General features: G+C 36.3%; 1 protein-coding gene across 3 annotated transcripts in view; it reads left to right on the top strand.

Annotated features, from left to right (window-relative positions):
• si:dkey-49n23.1 overlaps window positions 1–19,341 on the top strand; it is a 125,110-nt gene that overhangs the window by 45,052 nt on the left and 60,717 nt on the right. Inside the window, exons 2-3 of one of the 3 annotated variants that reach the window (XM_068216482.2) lie at window positions 2,997–3,165; window positions 9,927–10,099. In XM_068216482.2, the coding sequence (XP_068072583.1) occupies window positions 9,988–10,099 (112 nt within the window). In that variant the 5' untranslated portion in view covers window positions 2,997–3,165; window positions 9,927–9,987. Of the gene's footprint in view, window positions 1–2,996; window positions 3,166–8,771; window positions 9,025–9,926; window positions 10,100–19,341 lie in introns of those variants that run through there. The other 2 variants (XM_073937505.1, XM_682000.10) reach the window with 2 other exon arrangements.

The raw sequence follows: 19,341 nt of genomic DNA, 5'->3' as shown, positions 1-19,341 counted from the left end.
TGAGCTGCCATTTCTCTGGTTCTGCACGTTGTGTGGTTTCTGTTGCCTGGAAGTGAGTTAGTATCAACGACTTCCTCTTCCAAAGGCTTGATGGTTTTCCCACAGGTTGCGTTTGTTTGTTGTCTTTCCTCATATTGAAAAATTTAATGACGTACTGTTGTCGGGAACAGGTTTGATTTACTGCACGTCTGCGTTTCTTTGGTGTTGCATCAGTGAAGTATTTATATTGCTTTACGTTGATATATTTGGCTGACGCTTTGATCTTGAGCACAAGAAATTTTCTGAAAGAGTTTTTAATAATAGTGCACGTCTATCATAAATGATAGCCTTATAATATGAGCATGAAAGAAACTTTCAAAGGAAATTTAAGCTTGATAAAAATGACTACACCACTTTTAAACTTTAAAAAACATTTGGAGATAAAAATGCTTGCTTGAAAGTAAAACGAGACATAATTAATTAATCTTTGGTTTCATTTCTAAAAGAAAAGAAACAAACTTTATATTCAATTCAATTCATCTTTATTTCTATAGCGCTTCTACAATGTAGATTCTGTCAAACCAGCTTAACATAGAAGTTCTAGTAAATTGAAACTGTCAGTCAATTTTTTAGTTGAAGTTCAGTTTAGTTCAGTTCAGTGTGGTTTAATTTTCAATGCTGAAAGTCCAAAAACTAAAGAGCAAATTAATCGATGTGCCGCTCTACATGTCCAAAAGCAAGGTAGTGGCGAGAAACAAACTTCAACAATTGACAAAAGCAAAAGAATACAAATAAAAACTTTCTGCGAAACATCTGAGAAACCAGGCTCTGTTGGGCACGACCATTTCTCCTCTGCCCAAACTTCCTGTGCAGAGCTGCAATCGAGGTGCCGAAGGCTGGAGTACGCTGGATGTCCAGTTTATATTGTTATTTAAATTTTTTATAAATAGTTTGGCTCAAATCATTGTACCTGAGTACTTCTGTTAGTAGAAATCGTGAAATAATAATAATAATAATAATAATAATAATTACATGTGAAGTTTATTACGAGAATGGTCAGGCAGGCAATGGTCAACAGGGTCAAACAGGTACATGCAGAGCAATCCAAAGTCGTGGTCCAAAAACAGAGGAGTGGTCGGTAAAGGCAGCAAAGTATCGATTACAATCGGAGGACAAAGCGAGGATCAAAACACAGGATAGATTAGACAAAGAATTCTTAGAAATGTTACACTAACAGATAAGCAAGACTCAGCCAAGATTTCTATGTGTGCGCTGTTTATATTGTCCTTGAATCAGTTGAATAGTTTTAGCTGTGTGTGTTTGCAATCAGCGGAAAACTGGAACAGGTGTGAGAGTGTGGTGCATGACAGGATTTGTAGTTCCTTTGGTGGCAGATTTGTAGTTTTCCAGCGATTTGTTTGGAATAGATCACTGATGATTGTGACAATAGTTCAGCCCCGGGTACATGTTCAAGAATTTCAACATTTGTTAATAAACAAAACAAAATTTGCAAGGAGATTTTCCTTTTTTATATGGTTTATTGAAAATTTACTAGTATTTGTTTTTGTATCATATATGATACATGAAACAGAACAATATTGATACAGTGGATGAATAAAAATGTCTAGTTGGTGGTTTAAGCAAAATCGTAATGAAAAACAAATTTATTTTAATCATGTCATTTCATTTAATTAAAAACTACTTTATCATTGAATTTAATTATTTTATTTTATTATATATATTTTTATTTTTATGTTGAGAAACTTTAACTATGTCTACACTAATTCAGATGAATTTAAAAATGGCATTTTCATCTAAAAACACATACACATTTTATTTAATAATTATTATTTTTTATTTATTTTTCTATTTTATTTTATTAATATTATTGTTTTTTTTATGTTGAGAAACTGGCTAATCTACACTATTCCAGATAAATTTGAAAATGGCATTTTTATCTAAAAACACATACATTTTATTTATTTATTTGTTATTTATTTTGATTAATTATAAAAATTGTATTTTATTACTTTATTTCTTTTTTAATGTAATCATACACCAAGTAGACATCAATTGGCTAGCTCTTACAGCGTTACTCGTTTTAAAGCATAAACACATTTCATCCTTTATCTTTTATTTTGTTCTGCAGTAAATCTGTACTATCTACTCAGAATAACTCGCTATAAGCTATACTTGATTCCAGTAGTCAGAAGTAAGACTTCAGCATTCTGACTCAAGTAGCAAACACTTAATAGGTCACAAGTCTCCAAAGAGCCATTAATAACGACTGAAAGTAAATCCCACTCAATCCATAAAAACCCCGGAGACCTTCAATAGACATAATTCAAATCTCTCCCAGCTGGACTCATATCGGCTAAACAGAGATGTCAAGTGAAAATATGCCAGTATTAGTATCTGCCAGAGCGTCGCCACCTTGCACAGCTCGCGAATAGTTGCTGTCGGGCCAGGAATGATGTGTTTTCTTTCTGAGATTAATAGGTTTGTGTCAACAAACGCAGCTAATGAGAGCACTTGAGCACCTGTAAATCCACATATCAGCAGCGCCGGGAATGAATCACAGCCGACGGAGAGCGCAAACTAAACCCCAGAGCTTAAATACAGCGGAGAAATGAATTCGGACTATCGGATGGCTAATAAATACAACATACCTTCTGAAATGTTGTGCACATAAATTTAGCCATAAATCATTTTGGGGTGAATCAAGTGTTGTTCTCTTTCCACACAACGTAATCCTCAGCAAAGGTTAGTCTACTCTGGTAAAAATTAACATAAATGTATAGTTTTCTGTAGTTTGTGATTGAATATTGAATTGAATTATGTTTCACCAGCAACTGTTGATGTCAAAAAGTGATAAAAAGTCACTTTTATTGAGATTTTTTATAGTTTGAAGTGATATATTGGCTTAGTTGGTGTTTTAAATTACAGTACAAACACCTGGTAATGAACTACCTGCATGTATTTTACAGACTTAATTCTCCATAAATGATTTCTTATAGGCAATGCAGTGGTGCAGTAGGTAGTGTTGTCGTCTCACAGCAAGAAGGTCACTGGTTCGAGCCTCGGCTGGGTCATTTGCCATTTCTGTGTGGAGTTTGCATGTTCTCCCTGTGTTCGCGTGGGTTTCCTCCGGGTGCTCCAGTTTCCCCCACAGTCCAAAGACATAAGGTACAGGTGAATTGGGTAGGCTAAATTGTCCGTAGTGTATGTATGTATGTGAATGAGTGTGTATGGGTTTCCCAGAGATGGATTGTGGCTGGAAGGGCATCTTTTGCATAAAACAAATGCTTATAAGTTGGCGGTTCATTCCGCTGTAATGAATGAATGATTTCTTATACATTATTTTGTTTCAAACTATTGAAATGTTAATAAACTTCACTTTCAAAAGTCACTATTAAACTACATTTAATTAACAACATCAGAATTTGGCAGAACAGAGATAAACGTCCTGTAATGCAATTCATAACTGTACAATAAATGGGAAAATTGCAAATGTAAAATGCAAAATACAGAAATTATTAATTTAACGGACATATTTAACAGTCTAGTATTTAGTTTCTTTCTGCTGATGAAGGCTTTTGGTTGAAATTCTTGTAAATGTTGGAAAACTGTGACTACATCTACACCAATCCAGATGAATTGAAATGGCATGTTCATCTAAAAATTGCTCTGCATACACACTAAAGTTTTCAATTATTTCCAAAATGCTGGTAATTCACAGAGAAAATGACTGACAACACACTTGTTTCTAAACAGCATATTGACCTGCTTTATTTCTACCTGGCATTTATTCACATTTTGGCTCTTTGAAACATCACAGTAATTTGTCGTGGAAAAGCACAGCAATTTTAACCGACTATTTAGGCCCAATCCCAATTCTACCCCTTAGCCTTTCCCCTTACCCCCACTCCTCGTTTTCTATTCTATTTTCATTTCTATTCTAATTTTCAGTGGAAAAAATAAATAAATCGAAATGCAAATCAAAGTATAAATAGCAGAAGTAAACAAATAGATTTTCCCTACCAGCAAATATTAATCAGACCAACGACTGAATCTCCAAAAGACCGATAGAAACAAAGGTAGCTCTGACATGGACATGAGGGTTATAAATGACTGAAAAACAGCTGCGGGTGAAGTATATTGATCGCAAGTGCTAAGTTTGTGATCATATCTCAGTTTTGTTCTGTTGATATGTATCCGTAGCTTGAAACAGATATGACTGCTATTAGTATGACTTCTATGGCGAGGGCTTAAACGGAGCAGTGTTCATAATATCAAGTGAATAAAAAGGAAAAAGACAGCTGTGAAACATAATCTTTTTTGTATGTTTGTAGGAAACCCAGTTTAGATCTTTTTAGGGCAAGAGGTGAGTGAGTTATTGCCGTCTATCACAGAATGTGTCAGCAATATCGAAAACAAAATCAACTTAACTCCGCTTCTTTAGTGCCTCTTACAGAGCTTGATTCATGCTGGCATTTCTTCCCTTGGGTTTTTGGTTTTGAAAAGGGAAAAAATTCCACCACCCCGTCCAAACTTTTAGGATACCTGGTGTCAGATTTGCACAATCCATATGCACAATGCTTTGGCTTGTTTTCCTTGCTCGAAAGCTTGACAGACCTCCTGGTTGCTAAACCATGATTGATGTGTGACGGTTTTGGGGTGTGGCTTAGCAAAGGGTCAGTTGATCAGCAGTGTGTAGTGCCATGTTTGTGGTAATATTCGGCTCACTTGGAATCTTACCCAAGTTGATCCTAAAAAAATTGGAAAGTGCCTAATCATCCCTTTGACTCTTGCATTGGTTGTCCACTACATGTGTAACGGCGGGGGATGACACAACAACTGGAGGTAAGATCCAATATGCAGGTTTATTCAGCGTCAGGCAAGCAATGGTCAAATCAGATGTAAACAAGTGTATGCAGGCAAATCCAGAATCATAATCATATAACAGGCTATAGGTCGTAAGGCAGGCAGCTAAACAGGATAACAAAGATAAGCAAGACTGGGTCTAAACAAGGAGAAACAAGACAGGGAGAAACGCGTTGTAATGTCATCAACAAATTAACAAGACTCGGCAAACAGGATGGGTGAATGAGTGGCTTATGTAGGGTGTGTTATGAGTCTCTGATAGTCCTCAGGTGTTGCGAGTGTAATCAGTCTAGATGAATGAGCAGGCGTGAGTGTGACCAGAGAGAATGTATGTATATGTAGTCCATGGTATTCGTGTGAGAACCAGCGATCTCTGGCGAACGATCGCTGGTTATGTGACAACATGTTTCAGTAAGAGACACCATTATATTAATTAAACCATAGAAGCCTCAATATCCAGGGTTCCCTTTAAAGTCAGCATGAATAGGAAGTTAAGATTGTTGTTTTTTCTCCAATATCCTGACCTATGTCCTATTAAAATGGCTCTAAAATTAGAAAAAATTAAGGGCGGTGCAATATTTGGTCTTTTGGAGCCAATTGGATCATTAGAAGATGGGTGTTGCTAACAAAATTGGGAAAGATTCACAAATGGACAAAAGCTGTGCTGGAGCAAGAACATGCCCTGATAGCTCCGCTCTAAAGGACTGATAGCCCCACCCTAAATGATAAATTGCCCTACCCGAGAGGACTGATAACACTGCCCTAAATTATGGATAGCCCTGCCCAAAGGACTAATAGCCTCATCCTAAGGGACTGATAGCCCTGCCCTAAATGATTGATAGCCCCGCCCTAAAGGACCGATAGCCTCACCCTAAAGGACTGATAGCCCCGCCCTAAATGATGGATAGCCCCGCCCTAAAGGCATTCCATGTGACCAGAAGTAAAGAAAAGTTGTTTCAAGAGCAATTGTAAAGATACATTGTTTATAACAAGCACTACATATAAAAAATAAGAGATTTTATTCTGACTTTAATGTCTCTATGATCAAACAAACCTGATTCAGATTATCAGCTCATTATCAGAGCGCACCATAAACTGAGCTGTGTGTGTTACAGAACAGATACGAACAACATTTGCAGAGGGTTTGGTTAAAAACCCCTGCTGTGGATGTAATCTTTTATCAGAATAAATTATCTGCACAAACTCTTCGACAAATAGTACAAAACAGGAGTCACCCATAACAGATGCTCCTGAAGAAACCTAAAGTATGTGAGTGGTGTGTTGAACTCACAGTGGAGTGCCGAGAATGGGCTTCTCATGGATCAGGAAGCAGCATTGTTTCCAGTTCAGTTCCCATGGCTAATCATCTGCCCTGATCTGTGTTTCCTTTTCTTTGAGAGGTCAATCCACAAAAACACACCATCAACACAACCCACAAACTTTGTGCATGCTAGCTATAGGATTGTCAACTGTCCCATTTTGGCCAGTGTTCTGTCGATTTGACCTACCTTGTCAGATTGATAGACTTCTTCAAAAAGTAGGTAGCACATCTTAATGAAGAAATATTTGAATCGCTAGTATCTAGGGTTGTCCCATATTGGCTGGGATGTCCTGTTTATTGGGCCTAATTGATTTGTCCCATATATTGAGTTCTAAGCTGATCTTGCCAAATGTTCAGTCATTTTTTTGTTTGATTTAATTTGTCCAAATGTTGTCAATAAATTGCACTGATGCTTTAAGTTTATAATAAAAAATGTGCCAACAGAGCATTTAACACAACACATGCTCATTCGGAAAACATACTCCCGTGGACATTTCTAGAGACCGCGAATTATGTAGCCAGAGGTACGTATGGCTGCATTTCAAGCGAGAACAGCGCGGGCGCGAATGGCACTCGCAAGAGACATTTGACATTAGAAAAAACGTACACAGCAGCCTCTCGCGGATTCGGGAAAACGAAAACTGCAAAAATACGTACCTCCCGGGACGTATTTCACAGTCTCCAGAAACGTCTGAGGGTCTACATTTTCAGAGTGAGCCTGGGTTGATTTAACAAGTCCAGAGTCTAAAGATGGAGACAGATTTACATACAGCAACTGGAAAACATGAAAAGTTTTGCATTAACTCTAAAATGTTTTACAAATATCGATCTTTGTTTTTTTCAAACCTCACTCCATGTTGTTTTTAACATTAAATTTATGATTCTGCATGTGGGAGGTTTTCATTATATCTTTTTTTGGCAATCGCTTGAAGTTTTACATGTTTTCAAAAAGAAATTAGTAAGATACAGCATACAGCAGTCTTAATTTCGACGATTTATTCTGATCAGAGATCAAGCCAAAATAAAATAAATGAATTAATCTCTTATATAATTTTTTAATTACCACCATCTGAAACTTTAGCAGACATTGACTTGATATACTTTACAAGGGATTTATTCAATACACTTTGACTCACTGTTGCTGAGGCATGAAATAAGAAAATCCTAATTATTGTTGTCAGAAGTTTCAATAAAGGCATAGTTCACCCGAAAATGAAACTGATGTCATCATTTGCTCATCCTTTAGGTATGAGTTTAGTTTTGTTCTGTTGAGCACAAAAGAAGACATATTTAAGAACACTAGAAATGTGTAAGCATTGACTTCCATAGTAGGACAGAACAAACACTGTGGATGTCAGTAGTTACAGGTTACAATTTGATGGGCATATCTGCAAACACTCCCGTTTTTACCGGGAATCTTCCGCATTTTCAGACCCCCGCTCTATAACTCCCCCTTCCCCCCACGCTTTTCTGCTTTTTGGTACAGTCCGGCTAGCATTTTGGTTCAGTCCTTCCCACTCTTCAGTTCACACACCACCCAACCCCCCACACCCCCCCCATCCCCCCCCCCCCCGGCTCTCCACTTAGCGCGCAACCCCCAGATAAAATCTTCCAAATTTTATGATCGGAATGCTGGCAGGTATGATGATGGGTGTACTTTACCCGTTACACTGTGTCCCAACAACACTCGATGCAATGCCACGTCACACAATAAACGCCATCTTTTCCATATTAAAAGGAGTTTTTCTCAACCATCTGCGACTGCAAAATTTTTATTTTAGAAATGCTTTTTATTTCTGCGACGCCAAAATAATTATAACAATAATCACCTCAGGTACTGATTATGTGCTTTGTTCAGTGTTACATCCTTCTAGTGTGCGTTTAAATACAAATACACGTCACATGTATTGCCATGCTACTGAAAGCAGCAGCAGATAGTTCACCTCAGAATGTTTGCAAAATAAAATAATTAGCAAACGGTTCAAAAATGAAAGCCAGAACTGTGACTCAGTGCAAACCAACAACATGTCAATCAATAGCCTATTAATAATGTCAAAATAAGTTTAATTTGAATTAAAGTGGCTGGTATTCATATGTTTCTGTCGTGTCACAGTCAAATTGCTTGTTGCTGGAATCTTGTCGCGTGTACTATATTTAATGATACAATGTGAGGAGCATCATAAAAATAGAGGCGTTATGTACGTAAATTTAACAGGTATAAATGTCTCATGTTTTAATTTGGTTGTATCTAAAGCATCCCTTAACAACAGGAGGATGTAAATGACACAGTTTTAGGTCACTGACTAGAAGATTTGGTTGTATTATTAAAAAATGTACATTTAAAAAAAAAAAAACCTGGGTAAATTTGACCCCATGATGTTTCTAAAATAAAATTTGTATCAGAGTCAGACAAGTAATGGAATTGGCTATGGAAAATCAGATTTTAGTTCTATTGCTTATTTAACAGTGACCAAGTTGGCAAGTGTTAGGTGAAGCACACGCAGGAGTTCAGCAAAGGATTTCATTTATCCGCTACTAACTTTCGTAACTATAGAACTATAGAAAGGCCAACAATTGTCGGAGCAGCAGGTTTTGTGTGGAGGCTTTTTCCCATGATGAGGGTATTGTGTGCGGCGGCTCTCAGACGAGCGAGGGACCCCTGGGGGACGATTGAACAGCTCCTGCTCAAACATATGCAAAATGAAGATCGGCTTCCTCTGTCGCCGTATTCAGACGCTCAGAATATAAGCTCATTACGCCGCTTCTGCAACATAATCGGGCTATTCAGACTCCCGGAGTGACGGAAACAAGCGATCTTTATATGCTGATTCATAATAGAGGTGATTCATTGAGAAATTTTTTCATCCAGCATATTAGATGTGAAGCCATTTCTTGGACGTGTCAATTAGAATCATTTAATTTAGAATGTTATACTTTGTCTTTTTTTATATTAACATGATGCAAGGACTATAATGTAATCATTGCTAAATAATAAAATAAATTTTATTAATAAATAATAAATAATATTAATGTAATAATGTTATGTAATCATCATGTTAATATATATTTTTAAAATAAATATTTTTAAAGGATGTATACGACATAATAAGCAGCTTTTCATTTTATGATTATATGTTAAAATTAAATGTATAATTTAATGTAAATTGTTTTCTTATAAGTACTTAGATTTTTAGCCTCATATATTATATTATATTATATTATATTATATTATATTATATTATATTATATTATATTATATAATATTATATTATATTATATTATTTTATATTATTATGTATTACATTATATTTTTTACATTATATTTTGTTATATTATATTATATTATAATGTATTATATTATATTTTGTTGTATTATATGATATTATATGATATTATATGATATTATATTATATTATATTATATTATATTATATTATATTATATTATATTATATTATATTATATTATAATATATTATATTACGGAAGTTGATATTTCTTATCAATAAAAATAAAATGCATGTAAATTAATATACATTAGTTTTTTTTGCATATTTATTACCATTCAAAATACAGTTTAACTAAATTTTTAATTTAATTATATTTTATTGTTATTATTTTTTTAAATAATTATATTATTTTATTTTATTTTATTTTTTTCAGTTTATCCCAGCATTGTATTGTATCTGATCTTAAAAAAGAAAAGAAAAAAGAGAGCTCATATTTGTCTTTTGTTTGTCCACAGCATTAGTAAGGTGATGTGACAGGAAACCTTCTCTGTGCCATCATTCGTCAGGAAGCTGGAGATGAGGATTGTGGGATTGTGGAGGACAGGACTCTTCAGTCTCCTGCTGCTCTCTCTGCTCCACTGTAATGCTGGAAACCAAAACACACCGCGACTGCAGCTCACACATACAGGTCAGAGCTCACACACACACACAGATGCACACAAACCCACTCAGTTTTCATGTTTTACAGGGATTTTCTTTAGACGTAATATTTTAATGCTGTATAAACTGAACATTCTATTCACCTACCGCAACAACGTTATCACAAAACCCAACCATTCTGCAGTTTACATTTTTAAAATACCAGTATTTCCCTACTATAGTATTAGGGGTACAAAATATTTAAAGTTGAAGTCAAAATCATTAGCCTTTTCCCTTTTTTAAATATTTCCCAAATGATGTATAAAAGAGCAAAGACTTTTTCACAGTATTTCCTTTTTTTTTTTTTTTTTCTGGAGAAATTGTTATTTGTTTTATTTCGGCTACAATAAAAGCAGTTTTTAGATTTTTAAAAAACATTTTCAATATTATGAGCCCTTTTGAATATGGCTGGGATGAATATGGATGAATATTTTATTCCATTGTCTACAGAACAAACTACTGTTATACAATGATTCGCTTAATTACTCTAACTTGCAAAGTTAACCTAGTTAAGCCTATAATTGTCATTTTAAATGGCTCTAAATCTCCCAATAATCTCTTTTAGAGACCAATAATTCAGATTCCACATGCACACACACACACAAATGGCAGATCTTCAGCCTGATCTTGTGTCTTGTGCTCATTTCCCCTAGAGTTGTGCTGAAACAGACAAGCTGAATCAGAGGAAAAGCGTCTTTAACCTCTGCTTCCTTAAAACTCAACCTAATGAGGCTACTGCATTTTCTTTTGAGGGTTTGTGCTTGGTTGTTTTTATTACAAATGAATCGAATGATATAGCAAAACAATGTCCCATAAAGGTCCCATGAAGATAAACGAAAGTTTCAAAGATGTTTTTTATTTATTTTATTTATTATTTGTTTTTAAGATATCTAAAAGCTAGTTTGCTCCATAACAGTGACAGAATTTACATTTAGAAGATATAAAACTGGTATAAACATGTGAAGTTAGTAGTTTGTCACTTCCACCTAAATATATCTACGTTTTTTTTACGTCACTTCGTACTTCAGTATCTCATCTAATTATAGCCAATCAATAGCTCTCTTGTTTCTGACATGCCCCGCCCCTTTCAAGACGCTTTTCATTTGCTTCACATTTGATGCGCTTGAGCTCAACCATTCTCACTGGCAGAGCGGTGATAAAACAAAATGCTATTGGCTGTTTTGTAAAAAATGGGAGGGGGCTACATTATGTCCTGCCCTCTCTCTGTGTTTCGGTTGAGATTACATCAAACATTGAATAAAATGTTTATTTTAAAGCACTTCACGGCTTAGAATATGATGTAGTATAAGCACAGAGAGAAGTATATAATAAAACAACACTGTGGGTTATTGTTTATTCTTAAGTATAATAGGTTAGTGATTTTTAAAAACTAAATTATTAAATAAATAATGTCAAAAATGTTGTATGAGAATAATGTTCTGTTGTTTTGCAAAAGAAATAAGCTATTTAAAACTATCATGTTTAAAATTTTTTAATTTTTAATATACAGTTGAAGTCATTGAATTTTTATTATTTTATATTTCCCCAAATTTCCCCCTCCTGTTTAAAAGAGATATTTTTCAACACATTTGCACACATGAGTTTTAATAACTCATTTATAACTTATTTATTTTATTTTTGCCATGATGACAGTACATACTATTTTACCAGATGCTTTTCAAGACACTTCAGGCCCTATCATACAGCCGGCGCAATGTGACGCAAGGCGCGGCGCAATACTCTTTTGCTACTTTTAGCTTGGCACAAGGGTCATTTTGAGGTGTTGTGCCATGCTGTTTAAATAGCAAATGCATTTGCGCTCAAATGTGCGCCCATAGGCGTTCTGGTCTAAAAAAGCAGGCGTGTTTTGGCACGTTGCTATTTTGAGAAACTGTAAATAGTCTGATCTTTAGACCAGAACAAAGTCGGTCTATTGTCTGGCGCAAAGTGCGCCTGGCTTACACACTACAAACAAGATGCAGAGCAATACGCAAATATCTTTACATATGAAAAATATATAATATCTAAAGGATAAATATAGGATATAAATATAAATGTTTAAAATATTACAAAACATATTAATTTCTAGCCTACATGAAGATTTAAAAACCACTAACATACTTTCTTCATCTCGGGAGGCTTTTTCAGTTCATTCAATTTGCTTTTGTATAATGTTATTATTATTAACATTTATTATTTATTATATCCATATTTATATTTGTTTTATTAAAAACAAGCTTAGATTTGTCCACTTGTCAAATTTTAGACCATATGGGGCATAGCAGGTGTATTTGGAAATAACTCAGTATTTTGACCACATTTGGTTATTATTGTTCATTTATTCGTTTGCTAGAAATTAGAACTGAATTTAGAAACAGTTTTGAAACAAATCTTTGCGCTTAACAAATTAAATTAATTATTTATAGGCTAATTGATGTCTGTGCGTAAAGGTTTCCCTATCCACGAGAGCAAAAGCGAAAGTGAACTTACTTTACGTCAAAATGCGCTTATGGCGCGATGCAGCTGGCTCTTAAAGGGAATGGGAGATGAGGCTCTAATTGGTTTATTCTCAAAACACACCTATAACTCATTAAGAAAATAAACTCAGCCCTTTTAGACCATGCGCCATGGCGCAAAGCGGATTTTCCCGTCCTTAAATTAGCAAAAATGCGTTCTGACACGCCCTGAAAGCGTTTGCGTCCTGCGTTTTGCGCTCTGCGCATGGACCGTTAAAATAGAGCTCTTCAATACAGCTTAAAGTGACATTTAAAAGCTTAACTGGGTTAATCAAGTTAAGTAGGCTAGTTAGGGTAACATGGACTCCAATAATCAGATTTTAATAAGATCAAGACACTACTCTGATTATAGAACTGCTGTACAGACATTAAAACATCACAATCAAACTATTACCGTTGTGCAGGATTTTCCCCGCATTTTGCGATAGGATAGTCTATATACACACACTGCTGTTTGACACTATTCTATGCACCTATATGAGTCAGTAAAAGACCCAAAGATACCTGCATCGTGAAATGCAGATGTTTTGTTTGTTTTTTTACTGTATACAGCGTGCGGTATCAAATTCCATTACAAAACAACACTCTTCCATCAGTCCTTACTTCATACTCTCATCCAATATCTTGTTTGTCACTGGGGGCATGCATAAAATGATCCTGAGTTAAAAGTGGAATAGCCAAACTGCAGTTAAAGTCGACAAATTAAAAATTAAAACCCAAAATTACACAAAACTCCGGAGGAAATGTGGATAACGTAATGACGCAATGACGTTACTCGAATTTTGTACGATAACATGCAAACCGGGACCATGAAAGGAACATTCAAAAAGCAACTCATGTAAACACCTTAATCATAATATTGTCTTATTCAGACAAGGCGAATAATTTGATTACTTATGTCCATGTAAACCTAGTCATTGTATAACAGTCGTTTGTTCTGTAGGCAATAGGAAAAAAAAATTCTTAAGGGGGTTATTAATATTGACCTTAAAATATTTAAAAAAAAGTTAAAAACTTTTATTCTAGCCGAAATGAAAAAAATAAGACTTTCTCTAGAAGAAAAAAATATAGGAAATACTGTGAAAAATTCCTTACTCTATCCCTTGGAAATTATATGAAAAATAATAAATATTTCACTGGAGGGCTAATCATTTTGCCTTCAACTGTATATTAATTTTAACCCAAAAAACAAAACTAATGAATTGTAGCCTACATCATCGCTCACAATGACGTACAGTGACCTCAAGCCCACATTCTTAATGCTGTACGTCAGCGGTTCGCTCCGCGACACTCAGTCTGAACCTCCACGCCACACAGTCTCATCCCTATTATCAGCGCCCTACAGACAGCCCTGTTTCTGACCCTTCAGAACCTCCCGGATCCGGTCGTTTCCTCTCAGGAAAACTGTGTATATGGTGACGGCACTGAGGACGCTGCACCTATAGAATAAATGTGCTTCCTATTATCTCCAGCACTGTTAATAGACCACCACAAACATGTGGATCATCACAGGGGAGCCGTCTGTTTACAGGACACCCGGCGAGACACAAATGCCAGACGCTAGTCATTATTAGAGAGGAGCGACTTTTTTGTTTTGCTTGCAGGTATCTTGAAGGCTAATTTGAAGGCTAAGCTGGAGTGGAGAGGAAATGAGTACAAGTAAACAAAGAAGAGCTCTGAATTAGCTGAATGTGATGTTTTAAGACATGAAGGCAGCTTTTGAGGGGTATGACAGTGCAAGTTTGGGTCTTAACCCTTTTGTGCCTAAGTTTTTAAAAATGGTTTCAAGCATGAAGCCTTGCTAATATTGTCCTATTTTATCCTTTTTTTTTCAGGAAAATTTTATTTAAATTTGCAGCAACTATTCCCGTGGGCAAATATGTTGTAATATGTTGTAAGAACCCTTCAATGTAAAATTTGAATAGAAGGAGAAGATTTGGCATTCTAACTCAAAACAACTGCTTTTAAAAAGATAAATTCATATTCATAAACACATTTATTATGATTAAAATTAGAAAACCATCTGTTTTCCCCCACAAGTCTAAAGACATAAGTAATTTTGTTAACTAGGTAAGCCAACAGACTTCTGTGTGTCAAAAAATGATTGAAAATGTTAATATATATATATATATATATATATATTAGGGATGTAACAATATTGTAAATACCGTCATATCGCAATTAGTAATTTTTTTCAATATTACCGTAGGCACATGACTCAATAAAACTATATTTCTGAGAAAAGTTTGCTCAGGCGAATGAAGCGAACGGGAGGTAGCGGGAACTACAATTCCCATCAGCCTAGGCGTGGCCATCATCCTTTGCGGTCTGTTGTCACTACAGATCCAGTAATGCGAAAATGGAGTGTGTTGCTAGTAGCGGGGAAAAAAAGAGCTGGAAATGATCGAACCTAAAGCGGGTTTTAAATCGGATGTGTGGAAGCATTTTGGTTTCTTTCTAAAAAGATACGACAAAGGAGAAAAGATGACAGACAAAGAAAAAACACAATATGCAGGCACTGCCAGACTGTGGTGAAATATAAGTCGGGAAATACGACTAAAAACGGTCATGGGGACTGCAGAACACAGCACACTTGTTAGATTGATGCAGACATTGACTTGTACCGCAAAGAGACCTTTGTCTCACTCATGGCTTGTCGTCTCAAGTGGTGGAAGACAATGCACAACGTTACCCACTGCGGTCAACCTTGGCTAAATCATATCTCTCTTGTCCCAGAAACCTCAGTCCCAAATGAGAGGGTTTTTTTTCTGTTGCAGGGGACATTGTAAATGCCCAGAGATCCCAGCTTTTACCATATTATATTTATATGATAATTTTCCTTAAAAAAACCCATCTCTATCTAAGTGAGTGAGTGATTAAATGTTGAATGTGATGAGTTTTCAACAATACTAAATTGAAACTTTATTTTTTTATATGGTTTAATAGTTTTTTGTTATTAAAATTGAAAAATTGAAGTTCCTGTTTTAAAACTTACAGATAGATGGCTAATTTGTATGTCACTGATATGTTCAGTGCTAAAGTAAAGAAACACTTTTGGCACTTTTTTCGAATCTTTTCATTAGTTTTGTTTTTCCTGTAAATTATTCAATAAATACCGTACCGTGCCATCCATACTGAGGTATTATCGTACCGTGAAATTCTGATACCGTTACATCCCTAATATGTATGTATATATACATAAATTTACATAAGTTTAAATAACATCAAATTACTTGTTTTGAAATTAAATTTAGGGGCGGCACAGTGGCTCAGTGGTTAGTAGTGTAGCCCCACAGCAAGAAGGTCACCCGTTTGAGTCCTGACTGGGCCAATTGCCATTTCTGTGTGGAATCCGCATGTTACATGGCAACCCCTGATAAATAAGTACAGTAAGCTGAAGGAAAATGAATAAATGAATGAACTGATTTAACTTCCTCACTTAATCTGCTTGTTTAACCTCTGAAGATGAAGTCTGCTGGCAGAAGGACGCATGCAACTGATTTTCCTCTGACTTTCCCACTGGTGTTTACCAGTAAAACTCCCGCTAATTGTGGGGATTTTCTTTCTGGCGAATGGGTGGATTAAAACCAAAAGAAACATTTCTGACATTTGAGACTGGTTAAATGTCTCACTTTCTCCAGGACAGGAAGGATTTCTAGATTCACACCCACTGGTCACATTTTGACAGCTGCGCTCCATAGTGAGGGAACTGGGAAGATAGCACACTCTGAGAGGAATGTCTCCGATATTATCAAACCACTGAAAACAATGAGGATTCACTCACATTGAGCTTGGGGAAATGGAGAAATTGAAACCATTTGTTAACTTAATTTAAAACTGGTTGCAGTTCAGAGATCATGTGCCCAACTGTGTTGTTTCAGTTGTCTAAGAAGATTTAATAGTACATTTTTATTTATTTATTTTTTTATAAGACCTTTCGGCTTTTTCACAGTGGTATGCCCAAACAGAACTACTAAATTAAGCTCGGTTATTTTTATAATAGGCCTCAGGCGGCAACCCTTAGCATGACAGTAAAACATTTTTATTACAATCTCTGTCATCCCAAAAAAATTATGACTCTTTGGCACTGCAAATGTGACCTGTGGGATGTAGTTACTCATTTGCTGCGTCACAGAAATGACCCCTGACTGTGTGAACCCCTTTGTATCGTAGGCAAATAGGTGCCAGAGATAAGAAGAGCAGAAATGACACGGGCTCTGGCAGGGGCTAAAGAAACTATCTGTGCATTTACACTGAACAGAGCCAGAAACAAAAAATGCTGCTAATTAGAGGAAGGAAGTTTGAAGGTCTGAATCACTCTCTTTCTGGCACATGGAGGTGTCAGAGTTTCTGGAATCATTCTAATAGGCACAACATGTTATGTATGTACAGTTGGACTAGATGCTAAAAGGGATACAGCTGAAGTCGAAAGTTAATGAGAATGATTTATATTTATTAAATTACCCATTAATTTTATTTTATTAACATTTACCCCAACCCCAACACTAAACCCAGCCATCACAGTAATGTAAAAACAGCAATTATTTAACAAAGTATTATTAAATTACCCATTGATTGTATTTTATTAGCATCTACCTCAACCCCAATACTAACCCAACCATGACAGAAACATATTATTATTCATATTATTTGTTAAAGTATCCATTCGTTGTATTTGTTGTATTCACACTAGGAGCTCAGCAACTACTAGCTAGTAAGTAACTAAATTTGTTATTGCTTTGGTTGCACCATGTGTTCTTATGGCAAACCGTATTTAGTAGGTCGCAAGCTCTCAGTAAAAATTCATAGTTGTATTGAATGACTTAATATCCAATAAGGATCATTTAAATCATTAAACTGCTTTAAAATTCTGCAACTAATGCATCTATATGTAACCCACCAGTCCTACTGCACCCAATGCGGTTTAAGCTGGGATCAAACAAGCGATTCTTTGCATGGGAGTTGGTTGCTCTAACAAGGAGGCAAAAGACCATGACCTCTAATGTCTGTTGCTAGAGCACCTTTATGGCTCGTTTCCACTGACTGGTACAGTATGGTACGGTTCGGGTCGGTACGGGTCACCTTTATTAGGCTTGCGTTTCCACCACAAAGGGTACCCTTTTTGGTGGGCGTGATGTACGACAAAGTTTAAGTCGACGTCATGGTCGCTTGAATAAATGTCTACAGTAAAGCTGTACGGGTCATTTACATATCATATGAGAAGCACTTCTCACAAAACAGACACTTTATACACATAAATACTTGTTTCTAAACGTTTATTCCTAACTCTTCTATAAACAGGAGTTGATTATAACTGCAGATCAATGACAATGTGAAATAGGCTACTGTAACGTCTGCAATTATATTAAATAAATATATAAATGGAACATATACGAACACATACAGCCCCTTACAGTCTCCGATATATTATTAATTACAGAAAAACTACACACATCATACATTTAGTACTTATTTGAGTTCAAAAACACACGCAATACAGCCCACAATCAGCGCAAACCTCTCATCTGTGTCTGTAATCTCCACCAGCACATGCAAGATCTGTTAGAGAGTATTTTTTTCATTCCTAGTTCATAATAGTACAAAAGGCAAAGAGAAACATGGCAGTTTGTTCATGATTCAGGTTGTTAAACACTTTTGCTCCTGTGTTTTGCCGGGTTTCTCCTTTTTTCCGTGCTTTACTCTCGCGCTTGTCGTTCTCTTTCTGAATGGATCAGTTACACGTTTTTATCATCAGCTAAAGAAGTTTTTTGTATCAAATATTGACACGATCGCGCGCTCCCGGAAGAAAGCTAATACCGCTCGCACTTTTAGACGGGCTCGTAAAACAACAACAGGACGCGGCAGATTTTGTTCTTCTTTGTATTGTGTCTGTTCACCCAGACGACGACACGGTTTGTTTGAGCCCGGGTCATCCATGGCTGGTTATTTTATGCATATAGTATATCCATGTAATCTCTCGGCTGTGTATTAGAACATGGCGGATCCTTTGTTTACATTCTGTGTAGCTCCAGGAGCTCATGACGTATTTCTGTAAACAATCAGCGTTCGGCTACGCGTGTAGCTCCACCTTTTGTTACCCTTTCTCGTTTTTGGGACCCTTTCGAAAAGGTGCCGAAAAAATGGTACGGTACGGTTTGGTTGGGTACGCTTTTTGACAGTGGAAACGGCCATAAAAGCATACCAAACCGAACCGTACCGTACCACTCAGTGGAAACGGGCCAATAGAGGTCAGAGGAGTGAGGTTTACCTGCATAGCACTTTGCTAGCTGGCCTTCATTACACTCACCCTCTTAAACCTCACTCCCATCCCGGACGTGCCTCCACGGGTAACAACCAGTCCTACTACAGCCAATCCAGTTTGAGCTGGCATCGAACCAGTAATTCTTTGCCTGGAAGTCGGTTGCTCTAACAAGGAGGCTAAAGACCATGAACTCTAGTTTCTGTCACTAGAGCACCTTTAGAGGTCAGAGGAGTGAGGTTTACCTGCATAGCACTTCACTAGCTGGCCTCCATTAAACTCACCCCCTAAAGCTCACTACCATCCCGGAAGAGCATGTAACCCACCTGTCCTACTGCAGCCAACCCAGTCTGAGCTGGGATCGAACCTGGAATTCTTTGCATGGGAGTCGGTTGCTCTAACAAGGAGGCTAAAGACCTGTCTAAAGACATCTGTTGCTAGAGCACCTTTTGAGGT

Source organism: Danio rerio, chromosome 22 (assembly GCF_049306965.1).
Source record: "Danio rerio strain Tuebingen ecotype United States chromosome 22, GRCz12tu, whole genome shotgun sequence".
Taxonomy (NCBI): domain Eukaryota; kingdom Metazoa; phylum Chordata; class Actinopteri; order Cypriniformes; family Danionidae; genus Danio; species Danio rerio.
This window is presented reverse-complemented; position numbering and strand designations above follow the sequence as displayed.